Source organism: Zootermopsis nevadensis, unplaced genomic scaffold (genome assembly GCF_977971745.1).
Source record: "Zootermopsis nevadensis isolate Lab colony 2312 unplaced genomic scaffold, Znev_1.0 Znev_ptg000030l, whole genome shotgun sequence".
Lineage (NCBI taxonomy): Eukaryota > Metazoa > Arthropoda > Insecta > Blattodea > Termopsidae > Zootermopsis > Zootermopsis nevadensis.
This window is the reverse complement of record NW_028259162.1, coordinates 6,047,538-6,063,276: the sequence shown is the minus strand read 5'-3', so window position 1 is coordinate 6,063,276 and position 15,739 is coordinate 6,047,538. Positions and strand designations below refer to the sequence as shown.

The window sequence follows — 15,739 nt, the reverse complement described above, 5'->3', positions numbered from 1 at the left end:
GAAGACAATTATGCAAGACACGGAAAGGCCTTTTACTTACAACAGATTCCGTGTTCTTTGTATTTATACCCCGGGTAACAGATAACAGATAGAGAATTACAAGCTTTGTTCTTATATTAAAATGAAACTTGCTCGGCGCCCCAAAATGGTCACTGCCATTTGTTGATAGTAATAATGTGGAAAGAATTGCGTATGAAACGAGGACAGGGACACTGAGTTTGAGACGGCTTAAAATGCAAATTCTGTTCAAAGTCTTAACAGAAAAAATCTTCAGTTAAAGAGCAAAGAATTGTTAAATCTTACTTTCAAACAACACGTTTCTTTACCATTTTATGTAAAACATATTTAATAATATTGTGCATCGAGATCGCTCACGCTGTAGAATCTTTACACTACATCACATATATTTGAAGTACACATGTACAAAACATAACGAGTTTATGCGCATATTAAATCTCACGGCATTGAATAAGCATTACGTTCCTCTGGAAAGGTAGTAACATATTTATTAGTGATTTTCGATTTGCCCAACCACTTCGATTACGTCTGAACCAGTACGCATTCTCTGTAAACTGAAAATAAGCGATTTACTAGAATGAACGTATTTATCACAAATTTTCTTAAAGCGAAAATTGTGCTCCATCGCGGCTCTCGTAACTTCGTCAAGAGAAGTCTACGTAATAATTTACTTTATATATATGTATTACACAGCGTTAATTAAGAGACAGGCTGCAGGCCACAACTTGTCAACACATTTCGCTGACAAGACAGGTGCAACTCACGAAATGTCGTACATGTATTGCGTAAACCGTAATTGATGATCTACTGTCTGACACCTCTATAACGAAATGCAGTAAGAACTAGACCTTCTTCATACGCGTTTTATTTTAGAGCAGTGATACTTATCTTTTTACAGCGTAGAGATGCACAACAACCCGTCTCAATAATCACTAAGCCTACGTTTCTCTCCAAAACATTTATTGATAACTTCTGTTTCTTTCTTAGAATAAGCAGGGATCATTTTCTTATTCACCTCCACACGATTACTGGTAAAATGGAGATTTCACGTTTTATGTTGGGGACAAAAATTATACAATTAACCCGAATAGGTCCAGCTGACGGTCGTATCGATCAACCGGAAAAAACGTACACGACTATCAACAATATCCTCTGGCAAAATTACATAACATATACTGCATTTTAACCGGATGATCAACAAACATTACATTGTTTATGCTAGAATCTGCAATATCTTATAACAGAAAATCAAGTATGTTATCGTTTAGACAGAGTACAGATTAAATTTATAAATCAATCTTAAATAATCTTTCTAAGCCACGCAATATGTAGAGTAAATGCCAAGCGCCTTAAAATCTTTATGTTATGCAGTCATCCACAACAGTTACACACTCTTAGTTGAAAACATCAGTCTTAATTTCATACTAGGCACCTTCTATCTTTATTTCTTTCTTTCTTTCTGTTTTTCTTTCATTCTCTGCCTTGTTCTGAACCTTCTTTTTCTGAACGTGACTGTACTCCACTACAATCAAAGCACCAACTGGCTCTTAGTCGGTTAATGCACAGCATACTTTGCAGTAGCACCGAATACCCATACCTCGTACTTGAAAGAAGACCAGCATAAGAGACCTTAATACGTTATGCGAGAATGCATAACAAAAATTCTAGCACCACATACTCTGTAAATAACAAACGTGAGGTGTATATTTATGCAGCTAAGGGCTAACTTTTGGAACTAAACTAAGTTGGACGTATTCTTGGAGACGTCCTACCTGTAAATTCTTCGACTGGGCCTCCAGCGGCACAAGTGCCTCGCTGCATCAGCTTTCTCTGCAACTCGCATATGCGGTCAAGCGCTAGTTGCAACAAATCACGTGCGTCAGTTTCTCCATGTGGTGGATTCTGTTAGAAGAAAATAATGCACAGTTTGTAAAACATTTCTCATCCTTAAGTAAAGGTATTGAACATTTAGTGTAGCTTTTCTGTTGTCGACGTTTAGGTAGTCAACTCGAATTTCGGCTGCAGGCAGATCATAATAAGATCTACATTTAGTTACATGCATTTCCTTTGTGCAACCATCTACTTTTAAAAATGTGTAAATTCAATTTCAGTTTCATGTAAAGCAGGAATTGCAATGGGTCAGAATATACACAGATGTGAAATTCGCGTTTACTGTTAGTAGGGTCAACTTTACTCAGTTTTCGCAAAAAAAAAAAAAATTGGCTGTTTCCTCGTCGATACACTCTCTACAGATATCCACATGCAATTTCTATAAACTAATATTAAATCAAGAGGTTGGACTGCTTGGTTGGAGTAACTTACTAATTGTATTTGACTCCATCATAGCAGATTCAATTACGTCGATCACGTGGATAATCGAAGTTAGCAAGGAAAGGAGTGGGGGATAACAGGTGAAGAATCTCACACTCGCAAAGCACTGTGCAGTGCAGAAGAATTAAATAAACATTTTTATTGTTATTTTATTCAAAGGTTAATGCCGACAAGTGGGATTGAATATGGAATCTTATGGTTGTTTCTATAGACTATCTCTCTACTAACAACCATGCCTGGTCCATTAAATTGATCTAATTGTCAACGCACAAGCCTAGTATTCAAAAGATAGGTCCCAAGTTCGAGTCCAACAGTCGCCTCTAATCGAACAAAAAGTCAACTGAAAAAGTTGGTAAAGACACTTCCAAAACTACGTGGTTATCGAACACAAAACCTAATTTATCTTGCAGAGTGGAAAATACCGAACATAGTACTGGTTTAACAAATAAAAAACTTTAAAATCATCAGCACTGAAGCATATAAACAGCCACGCTACAGTTAAATTTCGAACTGCAACGCCAATTGTTTGAGCGACCTAAGTCGGTGATTTATTATTTTATTTACATTTTTCTGAATGATATATCAATATTTCGCCTTCTGGTAGTACGTGTCGACAAGTCCAAGATTTCACATCCAAAACCGGTTTCACAAGTGAAGGCGATCTGCCGCAAGACTGGAACGTATCTCATGTTCAGTGACTATACATTTCGGTCCTAAATTTTTGACTTTATAACCAGTCTCATTGGTTTTGAAATGCTGACCACAATTACCTACATCTACAGTAGTAAAACCATGAAGCCAATGTAAAGAACGGCCTCTTTGAGACTTCGATTAAACAGTTTAAATTCCTGATTTCATGAGTTTATTTGCGATGTTATTTTGTATTTTATTAAAAACCGGTTATTTTGCATGAAAGGTCGTTAATCTAAAAATAATCGTCACAGTTCCGTCATTAAATGGCCTTGTTGACTCTTTCAGACCAACATCTGTATGCCTGTTTTACTCCTAACCGGATACTAAAATAACTTGATAAAGTACACAACCGAACAAGTAGAATGCAGCGCACCTTTTGAAATAGGTGGTTATAGGTTTTTAGGCGTAGTCAAAACACAGCCCGAAGTTTGTGTTTAATTAGCACCGCAATACATAATAACCACGCCAATTATTTTCATTATTTATTTTTTTTGCGAAAACTGAAAAAATGGACCCATCGAAATGAGGACGAACCTGTTTGCCTCCCCATCTGCTGATCCAAATATGTAATGTAATGCTTTACATAACCTATTTTAATAAAGTAATTCAAATAATATATGTTTTAAGATTTCATGTTCTCGATTACGATTACAAACCAATTTATTGCCTAGCAAATGTCATGGTATAAAGATGGGTGAAGCATGTAGCGTGCAAACGATGCGTGAGTACTGACTGTATTATAATGGTTCGTGACAGGGTCCAGTGACAAGCTTTTGTAAACACGATCATGAACCTCAGGGTCCCATAAAAGTATGGAATTTCTAGACCACCTGTGAAACTATCCAATTTTTCAAGAAAGGCTATGCACACGGAGTTAGTTACATCTTTTTATCGACTTGTAAACAAAACAAAAAAAAACACGGTCCCCATGAAATGCAGTAAATGAGCACTTGAAGATATTACTTTTTATTTACAAAACAATCAACACAGTGATCATATGAATAGCCGTTCAAACTAAGGATCTGCCGCCCACAGTTTTATATATTCGTATAATTCCAAATTTTACGCCTTCCCGAACTACGTCTTTAAAACATCATCAAAGCGAATTTCTCGCCACGGTCCTCTTGTTATCTTGGTTCTGCTCTGACGACGCAGAAGAAAAGCCTCTTTCTCGATAAATTGATTGTCGAAGGCGTTGGACGCGGCGCGATTCTATTTTGTTTCGACCATTTTGTTTATTCTCGCCCAGTAAAGAATAATTATTGCCAAAGGTCAGTCAGCATGGTAGGCGACCATTTCCAAATTTTCCTTTCATTTGTTAGTCCTTGAAATACTATCCTCGTTCCAAGGTCTTTTATCTGTTGTCATGGTTACATCTAATGGAATTAAAACATGTCACGGTTCAACAAGATGGAAATTTATACGCGTACCACCAAAGAAGTTATTTATAGTGTATTTTAAAGAAATAAAACGGGCAAAAACTTTCCTTCGCTTTAGTCTCGGAATTCGTTAACGAATACGGAGTAAATGAGGCGACATCCGACGCTACGATATTGTTAAATAAATCAAATTAAATCAAGAAGTAGGGAGTCTTAACTCTTTTTCGCAGATTCTTCTGCGCCATACTTCGACTCATTTCGGAGGTTGGACATCTTGAGATTTTCGTGCATGCGAAAAACACATCAGTTAATTACACAGTCCATGTAAATATATGTCATATTTTAACGTTAACTCATTATCTAAAGCAATCTTTAAACAATGAAATCGGATGTTAAGATGAACAATGCAAACATCCCTAACAAACACGTTACGTGGTGCATCCTATTCCCATGAACGAGGCTTCGTGACCGAGTCATGGCGATATTTACGGCCGAGAATAAGCAACTAATTTTTCCAGGACAGCTGATTTATTGTGGTAAAACGACGATATTTAGTGTCAAGAAATTGACACCACAATCAGTTACGATTAGATTTATATTTGTTTACTGGTTAGTTTCATGAATTCACAGTCATGCATATTTCAATCAACTTCAAACTTGTTAATTAATCAAACTATCGAACACGTTTAAATGTCTTGTCTGTGTTGTTAAATGCTATTTTTAAAGACACACAAAAAAAAGAAACCTTTAAATAAAACAGTTTCACACGGCCTAACATTAAAGTATGTCGTTATATATTTTACCAGGTATATCCCGACAAAGGCCAGAATGTGAGGGCGCTGGTGTGCCTGGCTAATACGGCATGGTGACATCGCATAGCAACACATTCTATTATGTAAATATTCTGTTTCTTGCCACATAAGAATTCGGCTTGGTTGCAATACAAGTAGGCCAACCAAAATTCTTAATGCTGAAATTACTGAAGAAGTTTTTGATTTTTACGTTTTTGCCATGCCACACTTTTCTAGGGACATAAATACGTTGTAAATTAGGGTATAACTAATCTGTTTTTCAGTTTGAATAAACAATATTTTAATTAAGGATAGTGTACCTGCTCACCTACTCGAATCATTTTATGAGAATAACACCTTTTTTTAAACAGGGACGTTGATTGTCACAAATTTATACTTACAGAACTAAATCCACGAAATAGAGTCATCCTTGAGAAGTTGATAGTCATAAACTGGCCAATTAATCGAATCTTTTACTGTATAATAAGTAATATTCCCGTGCTCACTAGAACCAGCCGACGGATCCCACATCAATTCAGTCCACACAATATTTATTTATAATCAATTTTAATATTGTCTTCCTATCTACAAGTATGTCACCTAAGTCTCTGACTGAAATTTTGTATGCATCTTCCTAGTCCAAAACAAAATAAACCAAAACAATAATGAACCATTAAAGATTTTAATTCTCATTTTTCTAATTATTTTTTTCTTAAAGAATAGCAAACGAAGTTTAACACTCGCCAGGAATTTGTGTAAAGATTCTAATGACCGTACGCAGCTCTCGTAATTAATTGTCTTTAACTGACTCTATCAATTTAAACTTAGTTTAATTTGTACTATGTGTACATCCTCGTGTGTCACAGTTTAATGAACAGAAAATTCATACTAGAAAATAAATACCCAAACTAGTTTTCATACAAACTGCCGAAGCAGACCCACAGGGCTAAATAAACCAAGGCCTCATTAATACTTGAGTAACGTCATAGTGCCATGGCATGTAAGAACCAATATAAATGTTGTTCCGACATAATTATTATAGCCATCATAAACCCCCGTAAATTACAACCTTAAACAACATTCTTCATTAATCACGAGACTCAGAGTTTGTTTTTAAGGGATGCATTAGACCAGATTCATCCAGAAGCCAAAACAAGAAAGACAACACTTTTACAAAACTGTAAAAAAAAGTTCTCAAGCAAATAAATTAAATTAAAAATACATTAGAGGAACATTAGTGAAGGAACTTAGGTTCATCTAGAAATTTAATTAAAAAATGCCAGCAGCAATTGGCGGGGTTGCAAAGGGGGTGGAAGAGAGAGAGTACACAGCCGAAACATTTTAAGGTTTTTTAGGGTTTATCTGTACCAGGTGTGACCAAACCTGAACAGAAAGATAAACGAATGTATTAGTGCTTGGAAGAAAATCTCGTCTCCGTTTGTTGTCATTATTAATAAATAAATTGACTGTCTATTGATTGGGCGACTGATGCTCATTTCTCAGGAAGTACAAAGTTCTCTCTTCGTCATGTCATGTCATGAATATGGGGAGAATGTGCTTACTCTTCACCAGATACAGCGGAAAAAATCTTGAAGCTCACATAAAAATGAGCTGAGACATCTTAACTCCTCTTACACGTTCTCATGATACGGAGCTAAGTAAAAAGAACAGAACAAAACAAATCGACCTCCTTCAAGATTGGGGTATTATGGGATGTCAACGCCGTGTAGTCTGGTAGAAGTTCACAGAAGTCAAAGTGGCTTTGTCTCTCCATCTTTAGGATGATGACTCAACGCCCTGATAATGGGTGGATTCAAGAAGAAGTAACGGCAATAGGCTACGTATTACAATAAGTAAATTTACCTGCGGAGTATTCTCTGATTTGGTATCCGTCACAAGCATCGGCGATAATTTAAGCAATTCCATCGTGTTGCACGTGACCAATCAGCACTCGCTTTATAAAACCCGAAGGACAGCGATGCTTGTTTAACATCATCTGTTCTTCTGAAACATGGAATCCTAATACTGAAGGAGCAAAGTAGCTTATTTTCTCGCCTTTTATCGACGATTCTAAGGATTAAAATAATTTTTACAAGGCTATAATTTTACCTATTACTTCATATGGACTTAAACGTTGCCTCTCATACTAGGGGGGGGGGGGGGGGGGACACAAATTGAGGACCTTTAAGAAATGGAGGCTGAGCTGAACATTTGGAAGGAAGGAAAAGCTATGAAAGGGCAGGGGAAATTACATAATGAGGAGCCTTATAAAATGTACAGAGCTAATCTTTACGTAAGTAGTAATAGGGTCATAGAATCAAGGAAGGTGAGTTGCAGCCCACACGTTAATGATGAAACTTTCTAGGTCTAGTTAATTTTTATTGGAGAACCAGAAATGATGAGGCCGTTTTGAAAATCTATTGCGTAGATAAAAAGATAACTGGAAATGCAATATAACATTTATATTAAAAAAAATTCTTTGGACGAGATTAATCTATTGTACATACTGTCCAGTGGAAAAAAGAACATTTTGGACCCTTGTCATTCATAGCGATTATCGAGTCCCCAATACAAAATTTGCCTCTTTTTGAGTATAAGTTTTAATGTTATGCTTTCTGTCACACAAATTTATTGATATTAATTTATTTTATTGCAATGAGCTTCGCAAGCAAGTACTTAAACTGTAAAACTATAGTAGGAAGTAGTTCCAGTTATTCGAAATGGTCTCAAATATTAATCATTTTACTGAACTTCAATTTATCACCACAAAGCTTAATTTGTGTATTATCACATATAATGCCACTGACCAAATACTTTCTGTCCTTACCCACACATTTATCTTATTTACTTAGGGTTCATTTAACAACTCTGCCATCGTTCGCCATATACATATTATAATAACATTACTAATGGATTAGAAAGGGTGTGGAAGCAAGTTTTCATGATATAATAAAAGGTAATGCCCTGACAAAGAAAATTCTCCGTCAGCATAGATTGCCTTCGGGCCTAGATATGAACCCGGGATCTTACGCACACGAACCAGGAGTTATATCACTCGACCAAAACCTTTGGTTTCCTAAATATTATTGGACATTAATCTAGTTTATTCTTTACAGAATAACTTCATAACAAATGAAACATCCCAAAAAATTATAATGTTACACGTAAGGAAATTAGTAACTCTCTTAGTAATTATTTGTAATTGTATTAAAGAATAATTCCAGGTTTAAATATTTATTAGTAGGAGGTGAGGTTCTCAAGGCGGTAATTTCGAATACGTCCTTCTGGGTTGTGGCGCCGTGTAATCTGGTACACTTCTACCGGACTACACGATTCTATAATCCAGAAGACAGGTGTTTTCTCAAATATTAATAAAGTACTTTCAGTACAAAATGCAGCACAATGCAATCATGGGGAATACCACTGACGTGAGATCACAGACTGCCAAACAGACGTAAAAACTCTCTTAACTTTTTTCTCTTTTTCCTTATTTCGTTTGAAACTTTCCTACACATTCCCTTATATCGAAGTGTTATTATTACTGGCCACCCCTGCACTTCACCTCGGATCTTCTGGGACGAGAGGATGATTGATCCCTGTTGGGGTGCCCCGAAGAACCAGCCGTTGCTACCGTTAATGGACTGGAGTACGTAGTCTAATCACCAACAGCGGCATCTCTTGTAATTACGACACGAACTTGTTTGTTTCTACATGGCCCACTACGAGGAGACTAAGTGACAGATGATATCCTTACATTCTGTATCAAGGTTAGCAACGAGCTTAAGATTCTTCTGAAGTGCGAAGTAAGGTTCATAACCTTTAGCCCCTGAGGTGTTAGAAAGAAGCATTGCTTATAATTATAGTAATATGTCGAGATTTACGAGATCATACTCAACAACCTAATGCACCGCACCCAGGAAAATCACTTTAAATTTCAAATTCTTATATATTTATTAACTTAATTATCATAGCAACAGAATTTCATCAACGAATCTCGAGTTAATTATAGCAACAGAAGTTGAATAATCGAAATCAAATTAACCCAATAAAATCAAATTAACGTCAGAAACGGAAGTCGACAATCATACTCAGTTATTAGTCATAGCAACAGAAGTTTGATAAGCGAATTATTTAACCCCCGCGACGGAAGTTTGATTATTAAACTCAATTTAACTTCGGCAATTGAAGAACAATAATGAAACTCGAATTAACAATACTAAAATATGTTCAACAATCACACTCAAATCAAGTATACCAACATGAATTAACAGGTCAAACTATATATACACATACACATTTTAACTATCTTTACAGATATATATTTATTATTCAAGTCTATACACAAACTTTTAAATTGTTGATGTTAAAATTTAAAATTAATATTAATATTCTGCGCCATTCATCGTTATCTCGAGTTTATAGTTTAGATGCGTCATGTTTGTGTCGAGATAACGATGAATGGCGCAGAATATTAATATTAATTTTAATCGAGATAACGATGAATGGCGCAGAATATTAATATTAATTTTAAATTTTAACATCAACAATTTAAAAGTTTGTGTATAGACTTGAATAATAAATATATATTTGAATTTTAAACACAAACATGACGCATCTAAACTATAAACTTAATATCTTTACAGAGTTTTAAAAACTATCGTCTTATATCGTAATATTTCATTTGTCGCGACAACTTTCGGAACCACGAGCAAATTTCTTAAAAATAAGAGCATTTCCCTGGCGAGATTGTGTAAACAAAATGGAATTGGTAGTAGCTAAGTCTTTAATAGTAACTCATCATTCGCCTGGTCGGAGTAAGGAACGTCAAGAAACACTTAAATCAGGATAGCCGGTCTATGGGCCGATATTTGAACCTGGGACCTCACAAATACAAGTACGCATACTAACCAATCGGCTAAAACGTTCGGCAAACCCTTACCTAAAATGTTTCTGGTAACTACTTAGACGCGCGGGTTTATACAATCATTAAGGCCCAGTATGGCATTAATAAAAAGCAGAATCTGAACTTTAACGTTCATGAAGACACACGTTTCAGCATTTGTATTCACCTCTCGCGACCGCATTTCTTCCGCTATCCTAGTATTTGTTTTCTCGGCAAATTAAGAACATCATAAAACGAGCGTGGAATTCTCTAATTAGATCAGATAGTTGACATAAACAGATCCTAAGCACTGCACAGTGATCCGAAGTCAAATAAATATAGCGGAAAACACAGTCACACATATTTCATTGGCATATTTAAGCGAATGAAACACGAAAAGGCAATATAAGGGTAGTAAACAAATTCAGGGCAAAGTAGATAAAACTAATTAGTGATAACAGAAGACGAAACATATTAAATAGCGACTCTGAAGAATCTGTGGTCAGATGAAAGAACAAACAACGGCAGTTAAAACGAGAATTTTCTTCCTGCCGACTCGTACGGAATGCGACTTCCAATATTCAGGGTATGCCATCTTCTTAAAATTTACCGATGATCGTCTGCTCTTGCATTTTTGTGTTAACCCTACAAGATCCCACAGCCCCCAATTAGTGTACATCGTTCTCCTAAGAAATTCCACCCTAAAAGAACAGCTTAACTTTCATTCTTCGGCCTCAACATCCGCAATGCGGTCAGTTGAAATGCGTGCAGACAGGACGACATGTCGCAAGCAACGGTTGTACAAAGTACCTTTCGTTTTCGGTGAAGACACATAAATTATGAAAATGCCTTCACCGAAAAGACACAGAAGACTGAGAGCAAATATTTAGATCTAATAATATTTCTTCGGTTATTTAAAGGTTTATCTTGTGGGTAATTCCCCCACAAGCTGAACGACAATTTATATTTTGTATTTAATTTCACGTCACAGTGTTCTCACGAAACACCTGCAGATGGCTACAAGCCAATACACACAGTGCTTAATCACGTGTAATATATAAACACGAAGTGCCTTGACGTTTTTCCTGTTTGTTCTTAAGTATTGCATAAGCGTGGCCAGATTTCTGTTTTTTTGTTCGATATGAATAAGATTAGACACGATATGAAATAATATATGTTATATGATACGATTTACTGTGAAGTGCTGACTTCTCATACAAAGGCCCATACATATATTCACTAAAACAAACATAAACAGACTCAGTATGATTCGGAATTGGACGGAGGACAAGGAGGAAAAGGAGACGGTAAAGTAAAATGAGAAGAAGAAGAAAGGTGAAGTAGGTATACGAAGAGAGGAGGAAAGGAAAAATTAAAATGGTGGATACAAGCAGAAGTAAATAAACACTTGATTAAAGAATTACTTGATTACTCAGTTCGACTAATATCATCGTGTAACAGCGTTCTTGGACTCTGTGTGACGTCTTCCGCTCCAGTAAGCTAGTTGTTTACAAACACACGAGGAGTGTATTCACGCGTGAACCCAAAGCAGGTGCTGGTCGCTTTGTGAGCTTCGGTTTTCTTCATCCAGAAGCTGTAGCAGCTGAAAGGGTTAGCAATGAAGGCGTGAAGAAGGTTCATAAGAAGGGAAACCCCCGCCCACACAGTGTGAGATCACAGTGCAAGAGTGGCCCATGGTCTGTTTCCATTGGGACCCTTACAGTTTTCATTAACGATCTAAAACAACGCTCCGAACGCCGCAATCGAGTGGTTAGCACTTTAGTCTTGTATTCGAGAGATCTCCGGTTCTAATCTCGCCCCACAGACTGTATATCCTGAATCAGATACTTCATGGTTTTCCTTGGATCGTCCAGGAAAATTCTAAGATAATAACTTAAATTCGGGTACGATTGTTTCCTTCCACGTCCTCTGAATTCATTAATTTTACAATTATTCTGTTCTGTGTAGTTTGAGGTAATGACAGAGACATTCAGTAATATATCACAAATAAATAAACAGAAATATAAGTTTTGTGTTCTCTAGTACATTTTTTTTTTATTTACTGCATCTATAAATGTATTTGAGGAAGCCAAATGAGGGGCTGCTACAAATTTGGTGTAAAGAAAATTTACTGTCTTGATATATTCAGCCAGAGTTTACGATATAGTGTCCAAATTAATTATTAGTAATACTATTTTATGTCCTACATAATACGTCCAGCCTTATTGTCGCTCGTCGTTCTCTGAGTAAAAATAATTGAAGATTTCATCGCCCTGAAACGTCGATAAACATTAGGGTTTATACAAAAACCGACTCTTGTTAAAAACCGGTTTTCGAATTTTTTTAAAAAGTAATTGAAACAGTAAAAAAATATTTATACTTGTTTTAAAAATTTTCAGTTTATTTAATATGTATGGATCTACAAAAATATAACAAAATAAAATATACTCCATACAAAACCAAATAATAAATAACTAAAATCCGTACAAAATATAAATTATAAATTTTTATTTCATTTAGTATTTTTCTTCAGGAAATATGATTTCAAAGAACATAAAAAGTCCACTGAACGATTACTTCATCTTGTTCTTATTCTAGATACAAAATTGCCTGAAATAGAAAATACTCTCTCACTGGCTACTGAACTTGGTTTTATCGTTTCCAGGGCATCAAATAATAAATCTAAATTCTTTGTTCTTTTATTGGTTGCCTCAAATACTGAAAATTCGGCCTTCAGTGTCTTCGTATTTGATATTATTTCTTCAGGTTCCTCAAGAAACCTATGAATTGATTTTTCCATGGCTTCTTTTACAGAATTGCCCTGATTAATAGTTTCTCCGTCTCCGATATATTCATCATCGGAATCTGTTTCCATACAAGAATCTGTATATATTCTACACAATATTTTTCCAGATAACTTAATAATATCGAGTTTTGAAGCTAGTGGAATTACATTAGACTTCTTTGTTGAAATGTTTAATTTTTACATATTAATTACAGTATCTAAAACCGGTTTTTTAATTTTAAAAACCGTTTTTCGAATTTTTCAAATTATCCAAAAAACCGGTTTTTAAAAACCGACAAACCCGAGTAAACATCTACCAGACTACACAGCGCAACAACCCAGAAGACAGAAATCTTCATACTAACCGCTGTGAAAACCACAAATCATACATAAAAATAATTGCCCACACTTTTCCCACGTTGTCCAGCGTCATCGAGCTATTGTTTCAATGTAAAGAAATTAGACCGACGGAAAAGTATAAAGCTGTGATATATCCAGTTCTTGCGGTTCGCACTGGGGAGTAAAGTTCAGAGTTGCAAGGTGCCCAAAGAAACAAACGACACTAGAAAGTGTGTTGATGTGTTAAAACGGTGACGAGAGCTCAGAAAGAAACGCCATTGAATACGAAGAATAGCAGAAAAGGATACGGTGCGAAAGGAAATGGGACAGAAGAGTGAAAGAGTGTTTTTCAATATCAAAGAATAGGCCATGTTAAATATTACTGAATGCGTGATGGGCGATAACAGTACTGAGACGCACCTGGGACACAAACCACTGAAAAGAGTGTTATTTGTACTAAGAACCCTTTCAACTGGTTTCTGTCACCGCAAAAATGTTCAGGCTCTACAAATTAATAACTTAAACATTTCAAAGCACTAGACTTTGAGGTTATGAGCCGGGATAGCTCAGTCAGTATAGTGACTAGCTACGGGCTGGACGGCCGGGGTTCGATCCCCGACGGGGGCAGAGGATTTTTCCTCTAGCCTCTGCGTCCAGACCGGCTCTGGGGCCCACCCAGCCTCCTCTACAATGGGTACCGGGGTCCTTTCCCGGGGGTAAAGCCGGCCGGGGCGTGATGCTGACCACTTACCCCCATCTAGTGCCGAGGTCAAGGAAGAGAGGAGCTATACCTCCTCTCACCCCAAGCGCCTACATGGCGTATAGCGGGACAAACTTTACCTTAGACTTTGAGGTTTCCACGGAGGCGAATCCGAAGATGGCTGTAGTCTGGTAGAAGTCTACCAACGTTTAAAGGTCCTTGCTGCCTCCATTATAGAAAGAAAGCCATCTTTATTTCAAATAAAGATGGCTTAACGAGTGTTAATTATTTTAATACGTCAGGACTTGTACAGCCAACATTATCATCATTGTAGTGACCCTGGATTTGATTCTCGAGGGAGGCAGAAATTTTTCTCTCCGACACAGCGTCCAGACGGGCTCTGGGGCCCACCCATTATCCTGTCCAATCCGTACCGAAAGATATAAAGCCTAAGAACAATTTGTTCTTTTCCGGTCCAGTGAAGATCTCTGTAACTGGATCCGTCTGTGGGCCTAAACAAATTCTTGTTTCTTGCTGTTTTATGGGGCATATCGTTATTTTTATGGTACCTATGTAATCATTCTTCGATGGCGGAATGTTGTTTTGTCAAGATTAGTAATGCAAGGGAATGCCTCTACACGACTCTCAGGATTTTTTCATAGGTCCTAATTTTACGTGTGCCTAAGGACTTACTTTGATCGGGGATTTATTTTCATGGAAAAGAAATAATGACTTCAGATCAGCAAAATGAAAGTCCAGACTTGTTCATTTAATGTACTACATAAAAATAATTTGTCTTGTAAGGTTCAGGATTACATTGAAAAGGAACCAGACCCTTCAATATTTCGATCACATTATTAACTATTATAAAAATGGATCAAAAATCTTAATAGATTTATAGGCCCGAAACTTCAGTTTCATCTTGCATGGTATTCCTTCTAGACGACTTTACACTCAACAGACCACGTGTTTGTTCTTAATTACCTCCTACGTGCCCAAAGTTAGCCTAAAAATTCATAAGCATCCACATGCGTGTAGTACAGTTTTACATGTCAAAACCATCCAATCGTTAAATTACTTTAGACCTAAATTACATAAAATGAGCGGGATTAAAAATGTTAAATCGAACATCGCAGTCGAGTTGTCACTCTTGTTCATGAGATCCGCTATTTTAATATCTACCGGGACACTGGTTACCCTGACCAAGAATTTTCGTGGTATTTCTCAGTCCCTGCAGACATATTCCGATAAAAGATTTCACATTAGACAACGGCCGCTTCCTTTCACATACATTCCAATTCATTATTCTATCATACAACCCTACGTAGCCTCAGCTATTGACAACATAACTAAACACGCCAATAAATTAATAAAGCAAATAAATTGAATTTCTCAAGGAAAGGTAATTTCTGCAGTTACAGTAAGACAGTCTTCCAGATGGAAGAGATATAGACCTACACAAACGTCAGTTACCACCCTCGGCTCTTCTTTAAAAAAATCCCACTATCATTGACAGTTGAGTAAAATGTGGCAGTGGCTTTAGATTAATGGACTTTTATTTTCGTTAAAGGAACGCATGAAAAAGATTCTACCACCCATGAAACTATTCCACTGAACAGGGCCCTGCATTTCTTTATTATAAAACCACGGGAATGAAATCGACACTTTAAAATGTTTCTGAATGGCCACCTGCCATTTTAGCACCACCAGTTGATAAAAGCTACGGAATCCGATAACTTTACCATGAAGGTGTACATCTACAGAATGGGTAGGTTGCTGTAACTACGTAGTGCTGACCACAAAACACACAACCGAAAGAAG

General features: G+C 36.5%; 1 protein-coding gene across 3 annotated transcripts in view; it reads right to left on the bottom strand.

Annotated features, from left to right (window-relative positions):
- The window catches only part of LOC110834387 (uncharacterized), a 148,822-nt gene that overhangs the window by 116,258 nt on the left and 16,825 nt on the right, over positions 1 to 15,739 (bottom strand). For all 3 annotated transcript variants that reach the window (XM_087358474.1, XM_022073489.2, XM_022073490.2), the window contains exon 3: positions 1,791 to 1,920. In XM_087358474.1, coding sequence (XP_087214600.1) covers positions 1,791 to 1,920 — 130 coding nt within the window. The remainder of the gene's footprint in view (positions 1 to 1,790; positions 1,921 to 15,739) is intronic.